Source organism: Paralichthys olivaceus, chromosome 7, assembly GCF_024713975.1.
Source record: "Paralichthys olivaceus isolate ysfri-2021 chromosome 7, ASM2471397v2, whole genome shotgun sequence".
Taxonomy (NCBI): Eukaryota; Metazoa; Chordata; class Actinopteri; order Pleuronectiformes; family Paralichthyidae; genus Paralichthys; species Paralichthys olivaceus.
In genome coordinates this window covers 2,030,795-2,046,654 of record NC_091099.1, presented here as the reverse complement: position 1 = coordinate 2,046,654, position 15,860 = coordinate 2,030,795, and the positions used below count along the sequence as shown (strand labels likewise).

The window sequence follows — 15,860 nt, the reverse complement described above, 5'->3', positions numbered from 1 at the left end:
CAGGCGTAAAATAAGGAAGTGATCAGATCAGAGTTGTTGTGAATTCTCTTTATTAGAAAAACGTTGTGTTTTCTGACATCCTGTGAGCTCACAGCAGAGCTGATGAACCTGTGCAGAGTTTACAGAGCAAAATTAAAAACAACAGTAATATTAAATAAGTGGAAAAAAAAATGGAGTACAACAAAAACTAGGAACCAAATTTAAGAGACAGAGACAAACAACAGACGGAGCGAAACATAAAAAAAATCCTCATCCATTAAAAAAAACTCTTTATAAAGAAATCTCACAGCTGTCGCACACACAAACACACAAACACACACACACACACACACACACTAAATACAGTACTCTGTCTTTGAACGTGAACTGAATGAGACTCTCCTCCGCTCAGAGAAATCGAACTGAATGACGAGAGCAGGCTGCTGATGTGCTTTTATCCGTCCTCGTTCATTCGGACGCTGTGTGTGAGAAAAGGCTGCGACAGAAGGCAAAGTGGTGTTTCGCCACCAGGGAGGAGAGATGAGCGTAAACGTGATGGGGGGGGTGGGGGGGTGGGGTGGTGAAGGAACAACGTTTGTGTTCACGCTGAAAACAACAAGCGATTCAAAGCCGAGAGACGAGGAGTTTGTCGTTTGTGTCGGTGTTTCCTGTTTCTCTCGCTGTGACTCTAAACTTTGTGAAACTGCGTAAACTAAAACACTCGTTGGAGACAGTGTGAACACGGGAGCGGAGGGTCGGGGGAGGTGTGCACCGGTCTCATGCAGAGGGCGACGGTGAGTCGGGGTCCGGCTCGTAGTGGTATGTGGCCTGAGTGTGGCTGTTGCCGTGCTGCTGGTTACCGTGGGCCAGGCTGAGCGCCGCCTGGCTCGGACTGTCCTGAGCCTGTTGGTTCAGGCCCTCGTGCGCCTGCACCAGCTGAGGGGTCGGGTTGTTCTCCGCCCACTGCCCGGGCGCCGGCTGGTGGGGGTCGTTGGCGGGCGGCAGAGTGTCCAGCTCGTCCACCTGCGGCCCCGGAGGGTGCAGCACCACCAGCTGGTCCTGGGGGATGTCTGCGGCGGCCGCGGCCAGGTTGGTGGTGGACTTGGACTTGACGCACTGGAAGTCCACGTGACGGCTCTTCCCCTCCTCCTTCTCCCAGGACATGCGGATGAAGGGACGCTGGACGTAGTTGTAGATGACCTCTGGACGACCTCCGGGACGCCGCTTCACCTTCTCTTTGTAGGTCGGATATCCTGGAGGAGACACGAGACACAGCAACGAGTCAGGAAACGTCGACGGCTTCTTGTCGGAGGTGACGAATAGATCAACGTGTTTTTCTACAGTTAATGAATCAAACTGAGAGAAATCATAAAAATAAACTATTTGTTTAGAACCTTTGATAAAAAGTTTTCACAACAACAATGATAAAATATTCTTTAAATGAGTTTTTTAAGTTTTTAATTAAATCTGGAATCCGAGCAGTAGTTTAATACTTCATAAATACTGTATAATGTATAATACAAATACAATCGTATGTACGAGTGCAGAACAATTCTAAACGTTTGTCTCCACCTTCGATCCCCAGACGGATCTTCTTCAGTCCTCGGTCTTTCAGAACTGATTTGGCCACGTCTCTGTTCTCGATGTATTTGAAGAAGCGATAGAGTTTGGTGCTGTAGATGACTGAGGAGAGAGAGAGAGACGTTCAAAACGTGAACACGGCAGCTCAGCGTTCAAAGATGAATCTGTAGATTTGGAATAAAGACGGTCGACGTGATAGTTTGTAAAATAAACGATTGTTTTCGAGGATCAATAAAAAGTTACTGGTCTTTATTAATGATGTCATCAAAGTGCTTCCAGACTTTCTTTTCTTTAACAGCCTGAAGATGAAACGTGGTCGACATGTTATGAAAGGAAGCATCTTAACCTGCTTCCTGTAACTGGAGCGTGACCTGCATCAGATTATTCAGAGTTATGAGGTCGACCCGCTGCGACCAAACCGGGTCACCCACTTGTTAAACTGTTAAATTAACTGTGACTCAGCATCAGTGACGGCGTCTTACTCTGCGAGTACTCCTCCCCCATCTGAGGAGGGTACTCCTCGTCCCAGTCCACCACGTCGTCGTCTGTCAGCACCACCACGTGACACTCCCTCTCTCCGCTCTGAGCGCTCGCCACCATCAGCGGCAGCACCATCTCCTCCAGGTAGCACTCGAACTGATGACGCGCCCCGTCGTTGGACAGCTCGTGCATCAGGGCGCCTGAGGAGAAACGAGGAGGAGATGAGGAGATGAAGCGAGGAGACGAGGAAAGGAAACGAGGCAGCCCCTGTTTCGTTCTCATGACTGAACACGTCACAAAACCTTGTGAAATTTAATTGAGTCTTGATATTTTACAGCTAAAACAAATTTTTTATAAATAAGAACATTCGATGCTTTTTCTTTCTTTATTTTCTTAATTCTAAAAAAAATTATAATTTTATGCCCAAAATTCAGATTCAGACTTTTGAAGAACCGGTGGAGAAGCTTATCTTCTTTTCTTATCCAGAATAAAATACTGACTCCGTCTATCTGCTAGCTTAGAGCGACGAGACAATCAAATGTGATGGTTTGTTATCGGTATTCATTGTTGGAGCTTTAAGGACGAGATGTTCTGGAGTCGGAGCGTCTATCTTTATGTTTGTTGACACACAGACTGAGACTTCAGGGAGACGCTCCTGTAAACAGTCATTCAACCACTAGAACACGATGTAATGTCTGGTTGTGAACTGGAAACTTTAATTCTAAGTTCTGCTTCTACTGCAGATGATCAACAAGCAGCACTGCGCCGCTCGTGACCTGAATATTACGTCTGCAGAGCTGCTTCGACAAACAGGAACATTTCTAAACTACAAGTTCAAAGTGTTAACGTGGATTTATTTCAATTCAAATTAGAAAACAAAGAAGAAGAAACTCAAGAGTGAAATCCACATTCTGCTCACGTCAGAAGTGTCTGAGACACAAGCTCAACGTTTCACTGCTGATCATGACCTACTTACTCACACACACCTCCAGCAGCAGCAGCCTGTGAGCTGAAGCTCTTCTTCCCACGCACAGACACACAATAACAACACCAACCGGTTTGCACAGCTATTCTTAACCAGGCCTAACCATAACCAACCCACAACTCACATCTGACACCTCAACCAGGAGCTTCTATCTCATTGGCTCAAACGTCCCCACGAGGTCGACTGGTCCTGAGAAGTGTGTGTGATCTTGTGAACACACACACACACACTGATCGTCTTCTTCTATCCTCACTGAGCGTTTACGTTTAAACGATGAGATGTCAACAACATCATCTCAGCTGATGTCGGAGTTAAAGAGAAGCTGCCGTGGCAACGCTCAAATATTCGGTGAACGAGATCTTCTCCTAACGTCGATTTAAAACAACGTGTGTCACTCACCAAACTAAGTGCACGAGCAGAACTACCTGAGTCTGCAGCTCGCTGAACGCTCGGCCGAACGAGCAGCTTCATACTCACTGAGGTCTCTGCACTTGATGGTGCTGTAGTTGAAGGAAATGCAGAGGTAGTCACATGCCTCCCGCAGCTCAGGAATGGAAACTCCATCAGGACAGCGGATTATCCCTGACTTGTAGTAATCCTGCCATTTTCAGCAGCAGCAGCAGCAGAGAGAGAGAGCAGAGACACACACACACACACACAGAGTGAATGAACAAGTGGGCCGAGTTGTTCACATGCACACACGAGCATGGGAGAGAAAACAAGACGCCATTATTGATGCTCACACAGGCGGCAGAGAGAGAGACAGAGAGAGAGAGAGAGAGAGAGAGAGAGAGAGAGAGAGAGAGAGATGAGGAGGAGGATGGGGAGGGATGAAGAAGTGTTGACAGCAACGTCACAGGAAAAAGAGAAAAAGAGAGAGAGAAAGAGAGAGAGCCCTCCCTGCTCCACTATTCATTCCCGCTCGCTCTGTGCAGCCTGAGTCACATGACTCAAACACCACACACTGTGATGGAGATGTGGGGGGAGGAGGAGGAGGAGGAGAAGCTCACTCACTCACTTCCTGGTCTCTGGGGTTTTGTTTAATCCCAGAGGACGAACACACTGATGCAAACATCCATTACAGCTCAAACCACGACCCAGTAATTATTAGATAGGTTCAGTTTGCAGGATTACACAAACACTACTGGACGGATCAGCAGGAAACTCAGTGGAAGGACGAGACATCGATCAAGGAAGAACTCAAACAGAAAACCTTTGGTTCAGATCCAGATCATCGAGTGGATCCAGGAAAAATTAAACTGATGTTTGTAAAAATCCAGATCTTGTGGATTTAAATGTGGTTTCAAAAGGAAAGTGTTGGGCCTCAGTGAAGGAACGAGCTCCTCCAGTAAGTTACGTCCTCACAAAGAGCAGAGACAGAAGGATTTAAAGAATCTGTTCTCCTCCGAGGCCCAACGGTCCCAGGTTTCTTTTTTTCATGGAGATCCGTGAATTATTCTCTAAGAAACCAGAGAAAATGATGAAAAATGTCGTGTCTCATTAAAACATCCCGCAGTGTTAGAGAAGTGAAAACATTCCTGGATCTGAACCAGAACTTAATGAGTTGGTCTCTGATCAGAACCACATCCTTCCTCCAACACCTGCGGAAATCCATTCAGTAGTTTTTGCATAATCGTGTTAAAAAACAATCTCTGCTCCTTTGTTGAAGGTAATAATATCACAAAGAACACTGTGAACAAGAGAATTTAAGTTTTTTTAGAAGACATTAGAATGGAAAAATCTGAGATCTAAATACTTTCTGATTTGATTTTCTCTGTCAGCAAAAGCGGTAGAGGGTTGACTGAAAGATATCCAAATGTAAGGAGAGGTGGGCAGCAGGAGAATTAGAAAGTGAGGAAACTATTTCAGTTTGAGGGGGTTTGAACTCAGAGACGTTCCAGAGAGAAGAAGGACTAAACGTGATCAAGTAAAAGATGCTGAGAACATAAAAAGATAGAAATACAGTGATACAGAGAGAAGTGTACACAGGAAGTGAAACCAGAGATGCTTGCTCACCAGAATGGCTCTGAACACGGTGGAACTGATGCCGTCGGCCACCTCAAACTCTCCCTTTTCATTGGGCCGTGTGAAATTGTTGTCCCGCCCAGAACCAAACATCCTGCGAACAAACAGAAACAGGTGTTTGTGTGACCGAAGAGCAGATCGGTGATCGTCAATCTGTTGGTTCTGTGTTGTACCAGACGCTGACGCTTCTTCACTCAGGTTAGAAAACTGTTGATGTGAGTGAAAGTAGGTAAAAGGATGTAACCACATATTTATGATTTCTAACATGGGGACGGATGAAAACTGGAAAAATACAAATATCTCAGGATGAACGAGGATCCGTACACATAGAAGACGTAAACAAAAACATTCATACGTCATTACTTCCTGCTGCTCTACCCAGGCTCCACCTCTTTATATATCAGGAATTCTGGGTAGTGAAAACAAATGAAAAATTACCAACTCAAAGGTTAGAGATGTTTTATTATGTTATGAAAAACTAAAATCAGTTCAGCGTTCAAACAATTATTAGTTTAAAGTGGGAAAATCCCATATCCAAGTTGTTTGTGTCTCATCTTTTGAATTCATGACATAAACAATCTGAAGTGCTCCTGAGTACTGTGATAGAAGAATTAAACACAGTATTATTATATTTCTACTGTTATGTTTAAGTTGTATTTTATTATGTATATAATATTTATTTTTATCAGCTGTACTGATGTATTTTCTTTACGGGTTTCCTTAGTTGTGATGTCTGAAGTTTTTAAGGTATTCAAGGGTAAAAGAAGTATTTAAAAAAATAAAATCAATAAATAAAATGTGGACAACCGGGACGATGTGTGAGAGGCTGTATAAACACTGGTCGGTTTGTTTGCTGTGTTTTTTCTCACCTGCCCAGCATGGTGTTGGGTTGAGCTGTGAAAATGGCCGGATCCACCACAAATCTTGTGTTGTCCACGATCAGCGTCACTCGTTCTCCCAGCCTCAGTCCACCGCGATGCCCCTCTTTACTGCTGAGGTCATACACGTAGATCATATCGCCCAGGGACTTGGAGTGGTGGTCGACTCCGGGGAGGCCCAGCGGCCGAGGTATTTGTCCTCCGATCAGAGTTCCTCCGATGTGGGAATAGGGAAGAGAAACCCTGGGAGGGCGTGGACTGGAGGATCTGGAGGAGGAGCCTCCATCGCCACGTTCTCGGTCTGAGGGGAGAGAGGAGGATGTGTGAAGATCGATAGAGGAAACTTCTATGTGTACTGTGTACTATGTACTATGTGTACTAGACAGAGGAGTTGGGAGTTAATGTCTGTACCATACACTCCTTTTGTACAAAAATGAAGCTACACCGTGCTGAATACAGGTGCTGCCATTTTGTGCTCTTCACATACTTTGGAGCCAAAGAAGTGATCATACAGGATTTCGTCCTTTCGTAAGTCAGAGTCAATCATGACCTTTCACCCCATTTCATATCATCAAAAAACTCATTAAAACCAAACTGATCAGAAACCATCTTTGACAAACTTTCATTCAATGACTACTTTGACTTACTTTGATTAGTTTGATTCATGTCCCTTCTGTCAACATGGAAGACGCAGGGTTTATGACCTATACTGCAGTCCAGTTCTACACTTTGTGTATTTTAGGAAAATCCTGCAACATCATCTACCTTTAAGAGATGGAGACAGTAACAGTAGAACAACTTTTGGACTACAATAATAAAACCCTCTTTCTTCTCTCACCGTGCTGCCGTGTGGGAGAAGTGACGTTCCTGATGCAAGGCGTCAGCTGGCTCTCTCCTCTCTCGTGGGACGAGTCACGTGAGCGGTCGCTGGAGCGTCGTCGTTGTTCCTGATAATGTTCCGCTCCTCCTCTTTCTCTCGCTCCGCCGGCAGCACCGCTGCTGGAGCTGGACCCGTACAGACTCATGGTGCTAACCTGCCGTCGCTGCCGCTGGTTCCAGTCCAACACTGATGAACCACGCTGCTGGTCACTGATGGAGATAAGAACACACACGAACACACACAGTGAATAAGCGAGTCTAATTTCTCAGACCACATAACTTTCATAATAAATATTTTTTGGTAAATTCAATCATGACGTGTTTTTTCTTTTTGTGGGCAAAAGAAAATAATTCGTCAGGAGTGTTGGAACATGGGCTCTGTAATTTTATGGAGCAAATACTGATCCTGAGTAAGACGTTTCCAACACCGATATATATCAGCTGATAAATATATTTGGAAAATGAATTGATTCCCAAGATGACATGATCTCAATCATGACAAAGAAATGTAATTGTGACTTGAAACGTTCCAGTTTAATCACAAATAACTATGAATGAAAAGAAAATATAAAATACTACTAATTATACTGAACTTGAATTCAGAAAATAAACACTAACACAAAAGTGTCTGTGAAAGACGGTTTTTTTCATAGAGTTGGTGGTTTCTAACCCAACCCTAACCCTAATCACAACCCTAACCCTAATCACAACCCTGGCTGCAACCCTAACCCTAATCACAACCCTAACCCTAATTTCAACCCTAAAAATATTCAACATAAGGTGAATAAGTCTGCGCTGCTTGCTCGAAACGTGCTGAAATTCGGTGTGGTTGCGTAGCATGCCACCCTTTATTAATCATGAAATGCACAAGTCTCTAGGGCTTTCAGAAAAAAAGTTATTCAAAAATATCTTGTACTTTTTTTTATAGATTTGGTGGTTTCACCATTTCCGAAGGTCGTAGAAGCTCGGGGATGGTCCCAATGGATCGGGCATAGCCACATTAGTGGAGATGGAACCAACTTCCAAGTCTCTATGACCTTCAGAAAAAAGGTTATTGAAGAATATCTTGATCTCCAATGGGTATTCATTCCTAACCCTAACCCTAATAGCAACCCTAACCCTAACCCTAATCACAACCCTAACCCTAACCCTAATTGCAACCCTAACCCATATTAAGGATTAATTGGAATAACTCTGCGCTGCTTGCTCGAAATGTGCTGAAATTCGGTGTGGTTGCGTGGCAGGCCACCCTTTATTAATCATGAAATGCACAAGTCTCTAGGGCTTTCAGAAAAAAAGTTATTCAAAAATATCTTGTACTTTTTTTTATAGATTTGGTGGTTTCACCATTTCCGAAGGTCGTAGAAGCTCGGGGATGGTCCCAATGGATCGGGCATAGCCACATTAGTGGAGATGGAACCAACTTCCAAGTCTCTATGACCTTCAGAAAAAAAGTTATTGAACAATATCTTGAACTCCTATAGGTTTTCATCCCTAACCCTAACCCTAATCACAACCAAAAAATCCAACACTAATCACAACCCTAACCCTACCCCTTCCAAAGGTCGTAGAAGCTCGGGGGTGGTACCAATGGATCGGGCATAGCCACATTAGTGGAGATGGAACCAACTTCCAAGTCTCTATGACCTACAGAAAAAAGGTTATTGAAGAATATCTTGATCTCCAATGGGTATTCATTCCTAACCCTAACCCTAATCACAACCCTAACCCTAACCCTAATTGCAACCCTAACCCATATTAAGGATTAATTAGAATAACTCTGCGCTGCTTGCTCAAAATGTGCTGAAATTCGATGTGGTTGCGTGGCAGGCCACCCTTTATTAATCATGAAATGCACAAGTCTCTAGGGCTTTCAGAAAAAAAGTTATTCAAAAATATCTTGTACTTTTTTTTATAGATTTGGTAGTTTCACCATTTCCGAAGGTCGTAGAAGCTCGGGGATGGTCCCAATGGATCGGGCATAGCCACATTAGTGGAGATGGAACCAACTTCCAAGTCTCTATGACCTTCAGAAAAAAAGTTATTGAACAATATCTTGAACTCCTATAGGTTTTCATCCCTAACCCTAACCCTAATCACAACCAAAAAATCCAACACTAATCACAACCCTAACCCTACCCCTTCCAAAGGTCGTAGAAGCTCGGGGGTGGTACCAATGGATCGGGCATAGCCACATTAGTGGAGATGGAACCAACTTCCAAGTCTCTATGACCTTCAGAAAAAAAGTTATTGAACAATATCTTGAACTCCTATAGGTTTTCATCCCTAACCCTAACCCTAATCACAACCAAAAAATCCAACACTAATCACAACCCTAACCCTACCCCTTCCAAAGGTCGTAGAAGCTCGGGGGTGGTACCAATGGATCGGGCATAGCCACATTAGTGGAGATGGAACCAACTTCCAAGTCTCTATGACCTACAGAAAAAAAGTTATTGAAGAATATCTTGATCTCCAATGGGTATTCATTCCTAACCCTAACCCTAATAGCAACCCTAACCCTAACCCTAATCACAACCCTAACCCTAACCCTAATTGCAACCCTAACCCATATTAAGGATTAATTGGAATAACTCTGCGCTGCTTGCTCGAAACGTGCTGAAATTCGGTGTGGTTGCGTGGCAGGCCACCCTTTATTAATCATGAAATGCACAAGTCTCTAGGGCTTTCAGAAAAAAAGTTATTCAAAAATATCTTGTACTTTTTTTTATAGATTTGGTGGTTTCACCATTTCCGAAGGTCGTAGAAGCTCGGGGATGGTCCCAATGGATCGGGCATAGCCACATTAGTGGAGATGGAACCAACTTCCAAGTCTCTATGACCTTCAGAAAAAAAGTTATTGAACAATATCTTGAACTCCTATAGGTTTTCATCCCTAACCCTAACCCTAATCACAACCAAAAAATCCAACACTAATCACAACCCTAACCCTACCCCTTCCAAAGGTCGTAGAAGCTCGGGGGTGGTACCAATGGATCGGGCATAGCCACATTAGTGGAGATGGAAGCAACTTCCAAGTCTCTATGACCTACAGAAAAAAAGTTATTGAAGAATATCTTGATCTCCAATGGGTATTCATTCCTAACCCTAACCCTAATAGCAACCCTAACCCTAACCCTAATCACAACCCTAACCCTAACCCTAATTGCAACCCTAACCCATATTAAGGATTAATTGGAATAACTCTGCGCTGCTTGCTCAAAATGTGCTGAAATTCGGTGTGGTTGCGTGGCAGCCCACCCTTTATTAATCATGAAATGCACAAGTCTCTAGGGCTTTCAGAAAAAAAGTTATTCAAAAATATCTTGTACTTTTTTTTATAGATTTGGTGGTTTCACCATTTCCGAAGGTCGTAGAAGCTCGGGGATGGTCCCAATGGATCGGGCATAGCCACATTAGTGGAGATGGAACCAACTTCCAAGTCTCTATGACCTTCAGAAAAAAAGTTATTGAACAATATCTTGAACTCCTATAGGTTTTCATCCCTAACCCTAACCCTAATCACAACCAAAAAATCCAACACTAATCACAACCCTAACCCTACCCCTTCCAAAGGTCGTAGAAGCTCGGGGGTGGTACCAATGGATCGGGCATAGCCACATTAGTGGAGATGGAACCAACTTCCAAGTCTCTATGACCTACAGAAAAAAGGTTATTGAAGAATATCTTGATCTCCAATGGGTATTCATTCCTAACCCTAACCCTAATAGCAACCCTAACCCTAACCCTAATCACAACCCTAACCCTAACCCTAATTGCAACCCTAACCCATATTAAGGATTAATTAGAATAACTCTGCGCTGCTTGCTCAAAATGTGCTGAAATTCGGTGTGGTTGCGTGGCAGGCCACCCTTTATTAATCATGAAATGCACAAGTCTCTAGGGCTTTCAGAAAAAAAGTTATTCAAAAATATCTTGTACTTTTTTTTATAGATTTGGTGGTTTCACCATTTCCGAAGGTCGTAGAAGCTCGGGGATGGTCCCAATGGATCGGGCATAGCCACATTAGTGGAGATGGAACCAACTTCCAAGTCTCTATGACCTTCAGAAAAAAAGTTATTGAACAATATCTTGAACTCCTATAGGTTTTCATCCCTAACCCTAACCCTAATCACAACCAAAAAATCCAACACTAATCACAACCCTAACCCTACCCCTTCCAAAGGTCGTAGAAGCTCGGGGGTGGTACCAATGGATCGGGCATAGCCACATTAGTGGAGATGGAACCAACTTCCAAGTCTCTATGACCTACAGAAAAAAAGTTATTGAAGAATATCTTGATCTCCAATGGGTATTCATTCCTAACCCTAACCCTAATCACAACCCTAACCCTAACCCTAATTGCAACCCTAACCCATATTAAGGATTAATTGGAATAACTCTGCGCTGCTTGCTCAAAATGTGCTGAAATTCGGTGTGGTTGCGTGGCAGCCCACCCTTTATTAATCATGAAATGCACAAGTCTCTAGGGCTTTCAGAAAAAAAGTTATTCAAAAATATCTTGTACTTTTTTTTATAGATTTGGTGGTTTCACCATTTCCGAAGGTCGTAGAAGCTCGGGGATGGTCCCAATGGATCGGGCATAGCCACATTAGTGGAGATGGAACCAACTTCCAAGTCTCTATGACCTTCAGAAAAAAAGTTATTGAACAATATCTTGAACTCCTATAGGTTTTCATCCCTAACCCTAACCCTAATCACAACCAAAAAATCCAACACTAATCACAACCCTAACCCTACCCCTTCCAAAGGTCGTAGAAGCTCGGGGGTGGTACCAATGGATCGGGCATAGCCACATTAGTGGAGATGGAACCAACTTCCAAGTCTCTATGACCTACAGAAAAAAAGTTATTGAAGAATATCTTGATCTCCAATGGGTATTCATTCCTAACCCTAACCCTAATCGCAACCCTAACCCTAACCCTAATCACAACCCTAACCCTAACCCTAATTGCAACCCTAACCCATATTAAGGATTAATTGGAATAACTCTGCGCTGCTTGCTCGAAACGTGCTGAAATTCGGTGTGGTTGCGTGGCAGGCCACCCTTTATTAATCATGAAATGCACAAGTCTCTAGGGCTTTCAGAAAAAAAGTTATTCAAAAATATCTTGTACTTTTTTTTATAGATTTGGTGGTTTCACCATTTCCGAAGGTCGTAGAAGCTCGGGGATGGTCCCAATGGATCGGGCATAGCCACATTAGTGGAGATGGAACCAACTTCCAAGTCTCTATGACCTTCAGAAAAAAAGTTATTGAACAATATGTTGAACTCCTATAGGTTTTCATCCCTAACCCTAACCCTAATCACAACCAAAAAATCCAACACTAATCACAACCCTAACCCTACCCCTTCCAAAGGTCGTAGAAGCTCGGGGGTGGTACCAATGGATCGGGCATAGCCACATTAGTGGAGATGGAACCAACTTCCAAGTCTCTATGACCTACAGAAAAAAAGTTATTGAAGAATATCTTGATCTCCAATGGGTATTCATTCCTAACCCTAACCCTAATCACAATCCTAACCCTAACCCTAATTGCAACCCTAACCCATATTAAGGATTAATTGGAATAACTCTGCACTGCTTGCTCGAAATGTGCTGAAATTCGGTGTGGTTGCGTGGCAGGCCACCCTTTATTAATCATGAAATGCACAAGTCTCTAGGGCTTTCAGAAAAAAAGTTATTCAAAAATATCTTGTACTTTTTTTTATAGATTTGGTGGTTTCACCATTTCCGAAGGTCATAGAAGCCCGGGGATGGTCCCAATGGATCGGGCATAGCCACATTAGAAGAGATGGAACCAACTTCCAAGTCTCTATGACCTTCAGAAAAAAAGTTATTGAACAATATCTTGAACTCCTATAGGTTTTCATCCCTAACCCTAACCCTAATCACAACCAAAAAATCCAACACTAATCACAACCCTAACCCTACCCCTTCCAAAGGTCGTAGAAGCTCGGGGGTGGTACCAATGGATCGGGCATAGCCACATTAGTGGAGATGGAACCAACTTCCAAGTCTCTATGACCTACAGAAAAAAAGTTATTGAAGAATATCTTGATCTCCAATGGGTATTCATTCCTAACCCTAACCCTAATCACAACCCTAACCCTAACCCTAATTGCAACCCTAACCCATATTAAGGATTAATTGGAATAACTCTGCGCTGCTTGCTCAAAATGTGCTGAAATTCGGTGTGGTTGCGTGGCAGCCCACCCTTTATTAATCATGAAATGCACAAGTCTCTAGGGCTTTCAGAAAAAAAGTTATTCAAAAATATCTTGTACTTTTTTTTATAGATTTGGTGGTTTCACCATTTCCGAAGGTCGTAGAAGCTCGGGGATGGTCCCAATGGATCGGGCATAGCCACATTAGTGGAGATGGAACCAACTTCCAAGTCTCTATGACCTTCAGAAAAAAAGTTATTGAACAATATCTTGAACTCCTATAGGTTTTCATCCCTAACCCTAACCCTAATCACAACCAAAAAATCCAACACTAATCACAACCCTAACCCTACCCCTTCCAAAGGTCGTAGAAGCTCGGGGGTGGTACCAATGGATCGGGCATAGCCACATTAGTGGAGATGGAACCAACTTCCAAGTCTCTATGACCTACAGAAAAAAGGTTATTGAAGAATATCTTGATCTCCAATGGGTATTCATTCCTAACCCTAACCCTAATAGCAACCCTAACCCTAACCCTAATCACAACCCTAACCCTAACCCTAATTGCAACCCTAACCCATATTAAGGATTAATTAGAATAACTCTGCGCTGCTTGCTCAAAATGTGCTGAAATTCGGTGTGGTTGCGTGGCAGGCCACCCTTTATTAATCATGAAATGCACAAGTCTCTAGGGCTTTCAGAAAAAAAGTTATTCAAAAATATCTTGTACTTTTTTTTATAGATTTGGTGGTTTCACCATTTCCGAAGGTCGTAGAAGCTCGGGGATGGTCCCAATGGATCGGGCATAGCCACATTAGTGGAGATGGAACCAACTTCCAAGTCTCTATGACCTTCAGAAAAAAAGTTATTGAACAATATCTTGAACTCCTATAGGTTTTCATCCCTAACCCTAACCCTAATCACAACCAAAAAATCCAACACTAATCACAACCCTAACCCTACCCCTTCCAAAGGTCGTAGAAGCTCGGGGGTGGTACCAATGGATCGGGCATAGCCACATTAGTGGAGATGGAACCAACTTCCAAGTCTCTATGACCTACAGAAAAAAAGTTATTGAAGAATATCTTGATCTCCAATGGGTATTCATTCCTAACCCTAACCCTAATCGCAACCCTAACCCTAACCCTAATCACAACCCTAACCCTAACCCTAATTGCAACCCTAACCCATATTAAGGATTAATTGGAATAACTCTGCGCTGCTTGCTCGAAACGTGCTGAAATTCGGTGTGGTTGCGTGGCAGGCCACCCTTTATTAATCATGAAATGCACAAGTCTCTAGGGCTTTCAGAAAAAAAGTTATTCAAAAATATCTTGTACTTTTTTTTATAGATTTGGTGGTTTCACCATTTCCGAAGGTCGTAGAAGCTCGGGGATGGTCCCAATGGATCGGGCATAGCCACATTAGTGGAGATGGAACCAACTTCCAAGTCTCTATGACCTTCAGAAAAAAAGTTATTGAACAATATCTTGAACTCCTATAGGTTTTCATCCCTAACCCTAACCCTAATCACAACCAAAAAATCCAACACTAATCACAACCCTAACCCTACCCCTTCCAAAGGTCGTAGAAGCTCGGGGGTGGTACCAATGGATCGGGCATAGCCACATTAGTGGAGATGGAACCAACTTCCAAGTCTCTATGACCTACAGAAAAAAAGTTATTGAAGAATATCTTGATCTCCAATGGGTATTCATTCCTAACCCTAACCCTAATCACAATCCTAACCCTAACCCTAATTGCAACCCTAACCCATATTAAGGATTAATTGGAATAACTCTGCACTGCTTGCTCGAAATGTGCTGAAATTCGGTGTGGTTGCGTGGCAGGCCACCCTTTATTAATCATGAAATGCACAAGTCTCTAGGGCTTTCAGAAAAAAAGTTATTCAAAAATATCTTGTACTTTTTTTTATAGATTTGGTGGTTTCACCATTTCCGAAGGTCATAGAAGCCCGGGGATGGTCCCAATGGATCGGGCATAGCCACATTAGTAGAGATGGAACCAACTTCCAAGTCTCTATGACCTTCAGAAAAAAAGTTATTGAACAATATCTTGAACTCCTATAGGTTTTCATCCCTAACCCTAACCCTAATCACAACCAAAAAATCCAACACTAATCACAACCCTAACCCTACCCCTTCCAAAGGTCGTAGAAGCTCGGGGGTGGTACCAATGGATCGGGCATAGCCACATTAGTGGAGATGGAACCAACTTCCAAGTCTCTATGACCTACAGAAAAAAAGTTATTGAAGAATATCTTGATCTCCAATGGGTATTCATTCCTAACCCTAACCCTAATCACAACCCTAACCCTAACCCTAATCACAACCGTAACCCTAACCCTAATTGCAACCCTAACCCATATTAAGGATTAATTGGAATAACTCTGCGCTGCTTGCTCGAAACGTGCTGAAATTCGGTGTGGTTGCGTGGCAGGCCACCCTTTATTAATCATGAAATGCACAAGTCTCTAGGGCTTTCAGAAAAAAAGTTATTCAAAAATATCTTGTACTTTTTTTTATAGATTTGGTGGTTTCACCATTTCCGAAGGTCGTAGAAGCTCGGGGATGGTCCCAATGGATCGGGCATAGCCACATTAGTGGAGATGGAACCAACTTCCAAGTCTCTATGACCTTCAGAAAAAAAGTTATTGAACAATATCTTGAACTCCTATAGGTTTTCATCCCTAACCCTAACCCTAATCACAACCAAAAAATCCAACACTAATCACAACCCTAACCCTACCCCTTCCAAAGGTCGTAGAAGCTCGGGGGTGGTACCAATGGATCGGGCATAGCCACATTAGTGGAGATGGAACCAACTTCCAAGTCTCTATGAC

At 43.1% G+C, this 15,860-nt stretch overlaps 1 protein-coding gene across 2 annotated transcripts in view; it reads right to left on the bottom strand.

Annotated features, from left to right (window-relative positions):
• Positions 1 to 33: 33 nt before the first annotated feature.
• The window catches only part of LOC109646205 (BTB/POZ domain-containing protein 10-like), a 135,364-nt gene continuing 119,537 nt past the window's right edge, over positions 34 to 15,860 (bottom strand). For both annotated transcript variants that reach the window (XM_069528046.1, XM_069528047.1), the window contains exons 2-8: positions 6,767 to 7,017; positions 5,920 to 6,229; positions 5,042 to 5,144; positions 3,503 to 3,623; positions 2,043 to 2,240; positions 1,552 to 1,662; positions 34 to 1,232 (exon numbers count right to left, since the gene is read on the bottom strand). In XM_069528046.1, coding sequence (XP_069384147.1) covers positions 757 to 1,232; positions 1,552 to 1,662; positions 2,043 to 2,240; positions 3,503 to 3,623; positions 5,042 to 5,144; positions 5,920 to 6,229; positions 6,767 to 6,953 — 1,506 coding nt within the window. In that variant the 5' untranslated portion in view covers positions 6,954 to 7,017 and the 3' untranslated portion in view covers positions 34 to 756. The remainder of the gene's footprint in view (positions 1,233 to 1,551; positions 1,663 to 2,042; positions 2,241 to 3,502; positions 3,624 to 5,041; positions 5,145 to 5,919; positions 6,230 to 6,766; positions 7,018 to 15,860) is intronic.